The 12224-nt window shown below is 30.1% G+C and overlaps 1 protein-coding gene across 1 annotated transcript; it reads right to left on the reverse strand.

Annotated features, from left to right (window-relative positions):
- Positions 1-175: 175 nt before the first annotated feature.
- LOC101222889 lies at positions 176-4912 on the reverse strand. The gene is made up of 3 exons (XM_031887852.1): positions 4792-4912; positions 2703-3539; positions 176-2411 (listed from the first exon to the last, which is right to left on the reverse strand). Exons 2-3 carry the CDS (start codon positions 3537-3539, stop codon positions 402-404), a joined length of 2847 nt encoding a protein of 948 aa, XP_031743712.1. The 5' UTR covers positions 4792-4912; the 3' UTR covers positions 176-401.
- Positions 4913-12224: the final 7312 nt, after the last annotated feature.

Raw genomic sequence — 12224 nt, forward strand, 5'->3', positions numbered from 1 at the left:
GGAAATATTAATTAAAAATGAAGATGAAAAAACACGTACCTGGGTTTCAAAAACAAAGCTGAGGCTTCGGTTTCATGCAGCTAATGAAGAGGCTGAGAATCGAGGACTTTGGAGGAGGGAGGAAAAATAATAATAATAATAAAATAATTCAAATAAAATTTAGAAGGCAAAGTCAGAATCATAAACAATAATGTAGATTTACCAACGAGTGCCACGAGAACTCGACAACAACACGAGAGCGAAAGATTAGCTACGGGTTTCGATTAGACTAGCCAAGTTTTGTTGGTGCATAGAAAAGAGAAGACTTCCAAATGTTATAATATCGATATATACCGGAATAAACTATGGCAAATCAAGAAGTAATATCTTTTTTGAAGGATGCTAACACCCTTTTCCAGGAATCAAGTTTCAAGCTTAGGTAACACCTCGCTATTGCTATTACTATTGCTATTGCTATTACATGGACTAACAACTACTGCTCTATCTTCAATCTTGAATTTTTCAATGCTAATTTCCAAGTTCTCAGTAGGTCTCACCTTTGGACAACCACGTCGTGATGGCTTAATTATCGAGTTCCCATCCAGAAACGGATCTTTATGCTTTCGCTTCTGTTTGACGTCCAACAATCCTAAAGCTCTTGCTTCTAGCGCTCTAGTTGTTGGGGGTCGGTTTCGACTACTGACTCTCCTTGAATTCATATTAAGTTGCTGATCAGAAACGTTCGAGACGACTTCAGAATTTTTAGCTATACTAGGATCGTTTGGTTCCTTGCTTCTTTGGTCAGGTCGTTCTTGTCTGATATGCATTATAACAGGTTCGTCAGTTTCAGCATCGAGAGGAACGGGCAAGTTTAAGTCTATTAAAGCACGAGATTGATTGAGGCCGATTTCCTTTGGGTTTCCATCAAGGCTAGATATGGGACTGCATCCAGATGAACTAGAAGATTTCTCCTGCAATGGATCTGCAATAGGCAGGATGTTTTTGCTACTATCGGAACCGTCTTTAGAGCAGCAGGCATCCTCCTCTTTCGGTTTGCAGCAGGCATCCTCCTCTTTTGGTTTGCAGCAGGAATCCTCCTCTTTCGGTGTGCAGCAGGAATCCTCCTCTTTCGGTTTGCAGCAGGAATCCTCTTCTTTCGGTTCGCAGCAGGAATCCTCCTCTTTCGGTTTGCAGCAGGAATCCTCCTCTTTCGGTTTACAGCAGGAATCCTCGCAGGCATCCTCTTTTGGTTTGCAGCAGGCATCCTCCTCTTTTGGTTTGGAAGGTACAGAAATATTACTTGTACACTTTAAACCAAAAGTATTTAATTTCCTGCGTTTTTTGGTTGCATTTGTAGGTTTCCTCTTATTGTCCAATCTTGATTTTTGGCTAAACGGGTGCATAATACCGTTCTGAGATCGTGTGCTATCCAACTTGACGCAGCTGTGATCCTTCAAAACTTCTGCAGGTGAATCCATAGAATCTGGTTCACAACTAACCGGAAGCACTTGGTTTGACTTTGAAACATCTGAAGGAGAATAATGTCCATTCGAGATTACTTTTTGTTTCTTGTTTTTCCTCAAGGCATGAGAAGTATCGGCAGTCTCAGCCTTGTCGACACATCGGTCCTCTTCAGAATCAGACTTCTCCATTGACTCGCTGGAAGAACATAGGGCATGATTTTCGAAATAAGATCTCGATGAAGAAACAGTTAGTAAGTCCACTGGTAAACTTCTAAGTTCTCGAATTTTTGAAGCACTTCCGTTAGCAAGACTGGTGTCAACGATAGTAAACTTCACAATATCAGTGTTGGCTGGAGTTCTTGGTTTGAGATAACAATGGCGTTGCTGAGAAGGAAACTCCTCTTGGTCCACTTTGGAGTCATCAGTCCACCCGTTTTCTTCATTGCTCTTACCATCTTTATCAACATTACTGTCAAGCTCAAGTAGTCCAGGATCCAAAGCAACTTTACCAAGGACGTCACTGACTGAATCAAAATAGTGGTTACCACGAACCAGCTTTCTCCTCGAAAACTTTTTGATACCTGGGACAAGAAAGACCAATGAATGCTTCATACCAGCAGTAAAACCATTACTCGGCTGCTCAGAATGCCATCCACGAGCAAGCAAACGGGGCCAAACAGCTTCCCAGAAGAGATCACTCGATCGAGCTTTGCTCAACCTGAAATCTCCTGTTAGATAGTTGACAATTTCCAGTGGAGTAAGGGCAGAACATGCTTTCCCAGAAGGTATTTCAGGGCGGAGAGAAGCACCATGGTTCGACTTTACTGGATCCATGGAAACGCTTGTAAGATCTTGCTTCTCTTTACCAATCCCCACTGCCTCCACAAAAGCTTCCAATCCAACTGTGGCCTTTAAAGCAAACACGTATTCTTCAAAAGAAAATTTGCCATCTCCAAATGATTTTGTGACCTGACAGTGCAACCATTTTTTAAAAAAACCATACTTGCATGGAGAAAAATTAAAGAATATGCAAATGAAACAAAACATTCAATGCCTTACAAAATTGATTAAAGAAAAAAACAAAAAGCAAAGCGCATTGTATTGGATTATGGTTGAAGAAACTCAAAACTATATGCAGTAATAGAGTGGTTATGTTCTAACAGATGTCTTTATGTTTAATCTTCCCAAAAATTTTATTTCGAGCTACTGCAAACTGACCTAGGCAAGTTAAAGGCAGTACACTGCAAAGCATAAAAGTACCTCCACTAATGCATTCTTGTTATCCTCTGCTACATGAAGAAGCAACCGAGAAACCAATTCCTGTTGCCTCCAACCTTTAAACAATCTCTGTCCATAGATACATTTTCTACCTCGAGTTTTTCGACATTCACACCATCGGCAGTATTTTTCTGATCGATAAAACCTTCCATAGTAAAAGGACAGAATATCCCCCATCTGTTTGCTTCCAACAAACTTCTTCACTAAAACAAGGTTTTTCCCAAATATGTATAAACCAAGAAGAAAACTGGCCTCTTCTATATTAGTCCAAGGCTGACCCGAGACACCAGGAACCAGATGGCAACCGTTGATGTTATCCTTCTTATCCGTGTCAATTGCAAGTACTGTTTCTTTTGGCAAAGCTAAATCTGCTGCTTTACTGACCTTTATTGTACTACTTGTCGTCATTTTCGTTGCCTCAATGATCAATTTGGCACTATCATCTTTCTGTTCATCTTGAAATGATTCACCCTTCAAGTCCTCCTTTCTACTGCATTTCTCCACTGTATCCTCACGTAGCTTACGCTCCATCCAATGAGCTTCCTCGGAAATCCACATTACCTGGACAGGCAATCCCACAAAAAAATCATGGAGGCTGCTACCCTGAATTTCTGCCTCCTTGAAACTCTGGAGCCAGTTTATATCTGATTTCAACAATAGCGGAGGAACTTCAACTTGATATTCTTCACCGACTCGAGGAGAAATCTCTGGATCTGAAAATTCATCACATATTTCAGAATTTTCCTGAGAAACCGACTGTTCGGGAGATCCATCTTCATTCCCATCAATATCTTGGTAATTTTCTTTGACCAAATCCATCTGCCAAAAAAAAAATCAGTTCAGCTCAAGATGTGCCATTTATGATCTTTTCACTCACAACTCTGTTTCAGCTCAATATATTTTAACCAAAACATGCAAGATCCGCACATGCTCGTAATGATCTTAGCTTTACACTGTATTCCATTACTAAATTCTAGAAATCATCTAACGAATTTTCAAGATGACAAGAAAACTAAAGCCCCTCCAGTATTAGTATCACAATGAAGTAAGTTCTAAACATAAAAAACTACACAACTTTTTAAAGCTTTAGCATCTCCCAACCAAAAATGTCAACCTTCAATGGCAAGTTAGAGACTCTAAAATGATGCTTTTAAATTTCCATACTTAAATTTCTCCAATGCTACTAAGAGATAATGTACGTATAAAATCAACAAAAAAAAAAAAAATCACAAGATAATTCAACTGTCCAAATTTTACATTGTAATAAAAACTACAACTCCTATATTTCATATACAGTGTTTACAATGTCCTAGCAAGTAATCAAGAACTCAATAGAACCAAACAAAAAAGAAAAAAAAAACAATATTCATAAAAAAACCCAAATTCTCTTTCCAAAATCAATACAAATTCAGAATAATAGAATAACCAAATATCCCAAAAATTCAAGAGAATCCTTACAGACAGATTCACAAACCAACTCAAAAAGAATAATAACAACAACAACAATAACATTAAACTCCAAAATCAAGTCAATTAACTCAGCCCAGATCCACTTTCCATTAACAAACCAAAGAAACCCAAAGAACCAAACAAAATCTTACTCAAACAAATGCCATTACACAACTCCATTAAAAAAATATATACCCAAAAGAAAAAACCCAACATCCCAAAAACAAGAATTCAAACATGATCCCACCAAATTACAGTCATTAAAACAACAAACATCAGTAAACGAACGAATCCCAGAGTAAACAAATAAGAAAACAAAAAAAAAAAGAACCTAAAATAAAAGGGAAGAAAAAGAAAAGAAGAAAACCCCATTTATAATAATAATATCCAACCTCCATTGATGCAAAACAGCACGAAAAAAGCTCAAAAACAAACGTGAAAAAAAGAAAGAAAAAAAACAGCCTGAAAAAGAAAAACTTAGTCCTCAACTTCATCCGATTACGAAGATTGAAAAAGAATAAAGATAAAAAATAAATAAAAACATGAACATGAATATACAAATATATACAATATATGAATTAAAAACGAAGATGAAAAGAGAGAGAGAGAGAAAAAAAGGCACCTGGGTTTCAAGAACAAAGCTGAGGTTTCGGTTTCATGCTGCTAATGAAAGAGGTTCAAAATCGAGGACTTGGGGGGAGGGGGGAAGAATAAAAAGGGAAAAGATAAAAAATAATAATTAAAAAAATAATTAAAATTTGGAAAGCAAAGTCGTTTATTTATTTATGTGAATTTAATAATATTATTATTTAAGGAAATAAATCGAAGGCGCAAAGTGGAGTTGCTTCACTGCAGTAAGTGAGTCGTGGCACGTAGGATTCTTGATTCCCGCTTCGGTTTTTTTGGATGCTTTTATTTCTTTCTTTCTTTCTTTTCTTTTTATTTTGTCTTTTTATTCATTCTTTAAATCCACTATTTTTATTTTCTACGTTTTTTCCTTTTTTTTCCCTTTTTCCTTTTTTGTTTATGTTTTTGTTTCTAAATTTTTTCCTCTTTTATTTTTTCCATATATATAGTGTTTTTTTTTTGTTGGAAAATAAATTGAGTTGTGAGTGAAATTTGGATATTTGACTTTTACATAAATTGAATAATATATCTTCTCCATAAATTAAGTTTGAGTTGGAATTTTGTTTAACAATTTCAATGCATGGGGAAAAATTGTGTTTAGTTTGGTTATGAAATTATGTTTTTGTTAAAGTGTCCTGTGATATGATTATTTGAGTGTTTGTTTGTTAATTATATTAATGTTTTCTTTTCTTTTTAAATTATAAATTTGTTGTTATGAATAATAAGTGCGTTTCAATTAGTTGTTATTTTTATATTCCTCAGTTTTATTACATGATTATTTTGTGTTATTAAGAGTTTAGTTTGATAATTATTTGAAATTTTGCTTTGCTATCATCTAGTTTTGTAGTCGTTTTTAAATATAGCAAAAAAAAATTAAAACTATTTACAAAATATAGCAAAATTTATCAAATTCTCCTTAATATATTTTAGTTTTTTTTTTTTTGCTATAATTTGTAAATAGTTTCAAGTTTTTTTTTATCTATAATCATTTTTTTAATTCTCTCACTTTCTAATTTTTAACAATATTGACTAAATATCATCCAAAGTTTTTGAAAAATAAGATAATCCAAAAATAAAATGGTCACTAAATGAAACTTTGATTTTTTTTCTTATTTTCGAACTTTACTTTTTTCTTTTTCATAGAGAATTTTTAATGTATCAATTGCATTTCTATATTTTGATGTCCATTTCTTAATAATGTTTTTTTTTTTTTTGTAAATTTTGTTTTACATCAAAACTTTGTTAAAACTCAAGCAATTTTTTTTTAAGTCATAACTAAAATTTTAGAAAGAAACATATAAATCATAATTGCTACACAATTCGACCTTCACTTAATTAAATACATAAACATGATTTTCCCCATAAATTATTGTTATTGTTATAATTGAATAATATTGAATGTACGAGCACGACGTTGCATTAAAAAACTGATTTGGTTAAAAGTTGGGTTGGTTTCATCACGTGTTAAAACAAAAACAACATTAATGAAATGGCAGTTTCTTATGATAAGAGGTTTGTGGTGGAAAATATTATAGTTTGATTTGTAATTAATAATCTGTGGTACTACTATTCTTAATATTCTTTTTTCAATACAATTAAAACTATATATATTCCATCAATATATATAAAATTAAGTGTATTTTAATTTATGTTTAAAATAAATTATCTATTTGTATTATGTTGGGAGCAAAAAAAATTGTAGTAGATGAGTTTTGAACCTAAGACCTTGAAATTTCAAAAAGAACACAATCACTATACTACATATATAATATAATAAAAAACTCAGTTTTTAAAATATATTGTAATTTAACACTTCAAAACTAATATTAAAATACAAAAATAGAAAATATGAGGAGTATGTCCCCTTAATAGATCTACCCGTGAATCGGAGCTACATTAGTTAACATAAAATTGTTAAAAATGAACGGTAGGGATGTAATTCATGTATTTTATTCCTAAAGCTCCTTCCATAAATCTTATATCATACTAGCATTATATCATAAAACATATCAAAAATGTTTTTAAAAAATTGATTTTTATTTAAACTATTTTGATAAATATTCTTTACAAAAAAAATTGAATGTGTTTGACAACTCTTTTTAAAAGTGTTTTTTTATTAAAAATTTGCAAGTTTGACTGGTGGCAATTGAAGGTTGGTTGACAGTTGTCGTCGAAAGTTTGTTGATGGAGTCACTGGAAGTGGCGTGTGAAAGTTGGTCGATGAAATTTTCAGTCTTGAAACAAACACCCATTTGGGACTGAAGAAAACTATAAAAGTAACGAGGGTTATTTGAAATCATAATTCTAATCTCATCTTCCAGTTGATTTAGTTATTACATTTCAATTCACTCCACCTTACTCCATGCCCTAATGAATGATTTTAGATTATCTTTTAAGCGTGGTTTGGATATATAGTAGATGTTACTTCATGGATATTGAAAAATATATGAAATTTGATTGAAAGAATCGTCATAAATAGCAAAAAGTTAAAATTATTTACAAAGAAAAAACTCAAATAAATTGTAGATAACTTAATGATTACCTCATAGTTTGTAAATAGTTTAAATTTCTTTACAATATTTGAAAATATCTCATTTCATTCTCTATGTTTTAAATGTCTGCATTTAGTTGATTTATGGTAACTAGTTGTTAGATGTCTGCATTTAGTTGATTTATGGTAACTAGTTGCTTAATTAACAAAATAAATACCTTTTAATTATACACAATTAAATTTATTACGAAAGTAATTCCAATATTGATAATTAGCAATAACAATGGACATAATATAGCAAATATATATATATATATATATATATATATTTACAAAGGTAAATCGTTTTATTGTTATTTAAAAACTTGTTTATTTGTTTGGTTAAATTACAATATATATATACACCATTAATTTTTGTAGTTTGTATAGAAAATGTCAACTTAAAAAAAAAAAAGTTAAAAAAATATTATTATCTCGTTCAAATTTTGTTTCAAAAATACTTATGCCCGGTTGAAAAGTTTTATAAAAGTTTAAAAATTTTATGTATTAACTATGGATATTTAAGAAACTTTTTTTTTTATAGTTTAAGTGTATTTTTAAACAAAACTTTAACGATTTTCCTCTAAAATTAATGATAAGAGTATTTTTAAACTATTTTCAAAAGTTTGAGAGTATTTTTTAAAATTTTGAAAGCTTAGAGGCATTTTTATAATTTATCCTATTTGTTTATTATACTGATATTTCATGTGTGATTTACTAACTTACTAGGTTCTCTGTGCAAAGTTTAAACATTTAGAAAACTTTTGAGGCAGTGGACTAATTATTATAATCATACACTATTAAATGACGATAATAATTTGTGTTTGAGGTGTAGATTATTCAAATTGAATTATAATATAATGTATTTAAAATGCAAACTATTTTAGTTTGAGAATAAAATAATAAACACTATGCCAAACACTAAAAGATTAATATAAAATAATAAAAATAATAACAAATTAATTAGAGATTACAAAATAATATTACCTTGATAAGAATGTAATAATTATAATCTTGAATACTTCTTCAAAACAATGTTATGATACTAATAGATAAAATTTCCTTTTTAAAAATAATAATTAAATAGGAGTTATTCATGCTTCATAACAAAAGTTACTAAAAAGATAAAACATCAATAACTTTCATTTTGTCATACAAGGTAAATATTTTGTTGATTTTTGTCATTTTTTTTACCATTTTTCAAATAAAATTATATTCAATAGACTAACATCAAGCACATTAAAAGTAAACTATTTTTTTAAACAAAAAATATGGCTTAAAAAGGTATGGCAATATTTTTAGCTCTATATGTTGAGTTAATGCTTGGAATGTTTTTAATTTTATTTTTTCTAAAGGTTGTCCATTATGCATCATTGGCATGGTGTGAAACTATTTCAAGTAAAGATGGATATTATGGTTAAAATATATAGCAAAAAACTCCATTTAATTAAAATAAATGCCTTTATATAAATTTGTATAGTAAATTTTTTTATTTTTTTTTTATTTTGAGTAGCCAAAACCTCTTATTAAAAAAGAAAATTAACGGACTCGTTATCTATAGAATTCAAGAGAATAAGCCAATTGGAGAAGACGTCATTTCAACTACATGATAAACCCATTATCGATAAAGCATGTATCGTGTTATTGTGAGCTAACTTGCATTCTCTTCTAGCAAAAGAAAAACCAACAATTAAATTAGCAACTTCTTCATAAATAATTGCGATAAAGATTAAATGAACTACTTAAACGTCAGTCTCAACCCAAATCAAATTCAATCTCCTATCTTCAACCACCAACAATAACCTTTTCAATATGCATAGAAATCTTCGATAGCTTCAGGTTCCATGCCATCAGGAAGATATAAAAAGTATAGACCACAACAACAACAACATCATGAATTGCGATTCCAACTTCGAAACCAATCATTATCTGACACACGAGCAACATCAACATATTCATTTTATGACTTGACACAGAAGGGCATCAACGACACACTTCACAAGAGCTTGAAGCATGATCCACGATTTGAGGCACTCCTTACTGACTGACAAGAGGTGAAGAAAAGAATTTCTCACTTAAGATATTCCACGTAGAATGGATATAAGAACATTAATCACATAAGCGTTAATTCAACCGACATAGCACTTGATTTCAATCATATTCCAAATAGTCCAACAAGTAACACCAAATTTCAAGAGCTCCATCTCGCTTAGCCGTTTGACATAGCACGACCTCACTGTCGAACTTGATTAGCCCTTTACATTTTAATAAGGCATGATTTTCATATTCTGTCACCTTACGAACAACACACATTTGTCATCAACACAAACATGTATATGAAATGAAATTTGTAGAAACGTGTCAATTTAATAGTAAAAACTACAATATTCATTTACGCATTTATGATTAGTAAAGTTAAAAGTTTCAATAAGCATCTTCATTGATTGTATCATAATCTATCAAATCAGAAAATACAATCATTTTTAAGAAGAAAAAAAATTAATTTATCCATTCAATTATTTATTTATACCAATGTTTAAACTTTTATCATAACATATGTTGAGTTAATGCTTGGAATGTTTTTAATTTATTTGACATATTTTTTCTACGAAAAAACACCTCACACGCCTCGTTTAGAAAGAAAAGACTCTAAATAAAATAATATCCCATAAAAAAATTTCGTGGACCAAAGATATGCAGACTTAACTCGACACAAAGTAATCATAAAATGTAACTAGATCCAAACTCCATGTGATGGCCTAGCTTGCAATAACAAATTTGGGTGATGGCTAGATCCACACCATAAAAAGTTTGAATTTTATCGACTCGCTTTCTCTAAATGATTTCTTGAAATACTGTTTTCCATAGTTAAACTCAATGACTAGGAGAAGTTGTCACGCTATGAAGTTAGATTTTCAAGAAATTAGAAAACAAAATAAAGAACTTTTGTCCGTTTGAATTCTCAAAAATTTTCTTATACTTTTTAAAGTTTCAAGGTTCTTATTGGTATCTTATCTAAAGATTGTTTTCAAAAACAAATAATTCAATAGAAAACAAAAACAAATTCTTGTTTTTATTGTATTCAAAAGCATTCTTGCTCTAATTTTGAAATTTGAATTCAAAATTCATTACTTGTTTCTATGGTGAATTTTAAAATAAAATAGTGTATTTCATACACTCATGCTCACAATTATATAAAAGAAAATTATTGTTTTCTAAACTGAACTATTTGATCGATTGTTTTTAAAAGCCATTATTGAAAACAAATATATCAAACATACGTTTTAATTGATTTTGTTCAATTTTTATAAACATAAAACTAAAATGAATGACAAACCAAACGAGACCTTAAATTTAACCTAATAATTTTATTTAGAAAAAGCACGTTATTAAGTCAAACTCATCTTTTAAAACAGTCGAACCAACTCTTCACTAAGTCAACAAATGAAAAATGGTTCCAAAGATCATTTAAAAGTATTATTCAACTACTATTTTAAAACTTCAAATAACCAAAGAGAAACGCACCACACGTTTTGCCCTAATTTTTTTTAAAACTCACAAACTTATTGTTATTATTATTTGAAATAATAATAATAAGTTTGCAAGTTAGAAAAGAAAGTACATCTCATCTTTTAAAGACAATGAATAACAAAAGAGTACAAAACATTAATTTTGTGTATTTGGAGTGTGGAGGGTGTGGCCTATATGGGGCCATCTTCCAACCATCACACTCCAATTATTCTAAACATTGTCACACTTTTTCATTCTATACCATTTAATTTTACTATAAGATGTATATTGTAACAACTAAGGAGGTAAATGTTCCAATGTTATTAATTAATTTATTGATGCTTCATTGGTACAATATTCTTTCCTTAAATATCACATTCCTTCTTAAATTTCAACAATTTTTGAGAAGTAAGATAATTTGATTTCCAAAAATATCACATTTGTTCTAAAAAGAAATATCAAATTTATTCTTAAATTTCAACGAGACAAATTTCTAAAAAGAGGAAAAAAAACTATTATATAACCCTAACTAACTTATTTCCTAAACCTCATTTGTTATCTAACAACAACAAATTACAAAAATGCAACAAAGTCAGTTATCAAAACTTCTACTTCCTCAACAATATTTCATGAAAAATGTATTATTGTTTCTTTTTTTTCTTTGATTTCTTGTATGCAAATTTTAAATTCATATAATTACATTATAAAAAAAAATCATTTGAAAATTATCGATCTTTCTTTATTGCTACATTGGAGCATCACTGAAACGTCGAGATAGTGTCCAATGCTCCCTATGTAAAATTTATGGATCCACTATTGGATCTACGATCAATTTATTAAAATATTTAATTTATTTGGTTATATTTTAAACCATCCATGTGTATAAAATGAACGAAACCGAAACCTTTTCATCTAAAGGTAATGAAAGTGAAAACTTAATGATGGAAAAAAGCATTAAACTTAATTATTTCCTAAAAAAAACATTAACTTAATGATTAAGTATAAAAATGGCAAACAAATCGACCTTTACTTAGAAATCAGCACCATTATCTCTCTCTTTAATGCAAAAACCTACACTTACATTAATTTTATATTAGTGTTTACATTTTGTAAATATCAATATAGAAATCTAATCATGAAGTTTAGTTTGTTACAACAATTTAAATTAATCAGTATAGTAATAATTTCTCAATTTGAACGAAAAATAAATCAAACAAAATAAAACAATGGTTGATTGAACCTATCTTATTTAATAAACATCCTGTCCTCCATTGATTAAATCAGAGTAGTTTGGATTCTTTAGACGTTTGAGGTCATATTTATCAACTATTTTTAAGGTAATAATTTAGAGTAAAACCAATAACGAAGAAAGTTTGTTTTTTCCCAAA

Source organism: Cucumis sativus, chromosome 6 (genome assembly GCF_000004075.3).
Source record: "Cucumis sativus cultivar 9930 chromosome 6, Cucumber_9930_V3, whole genome shotgun sequence".
In the NCBI taxonomy this organism is placed as follows: Eukaryota; Viridiplantae; Streptophyta; class Magnoliopsida; order Cucurbitales; family Cucurbitaceae; genus Cucumis; species Cucumis sativus.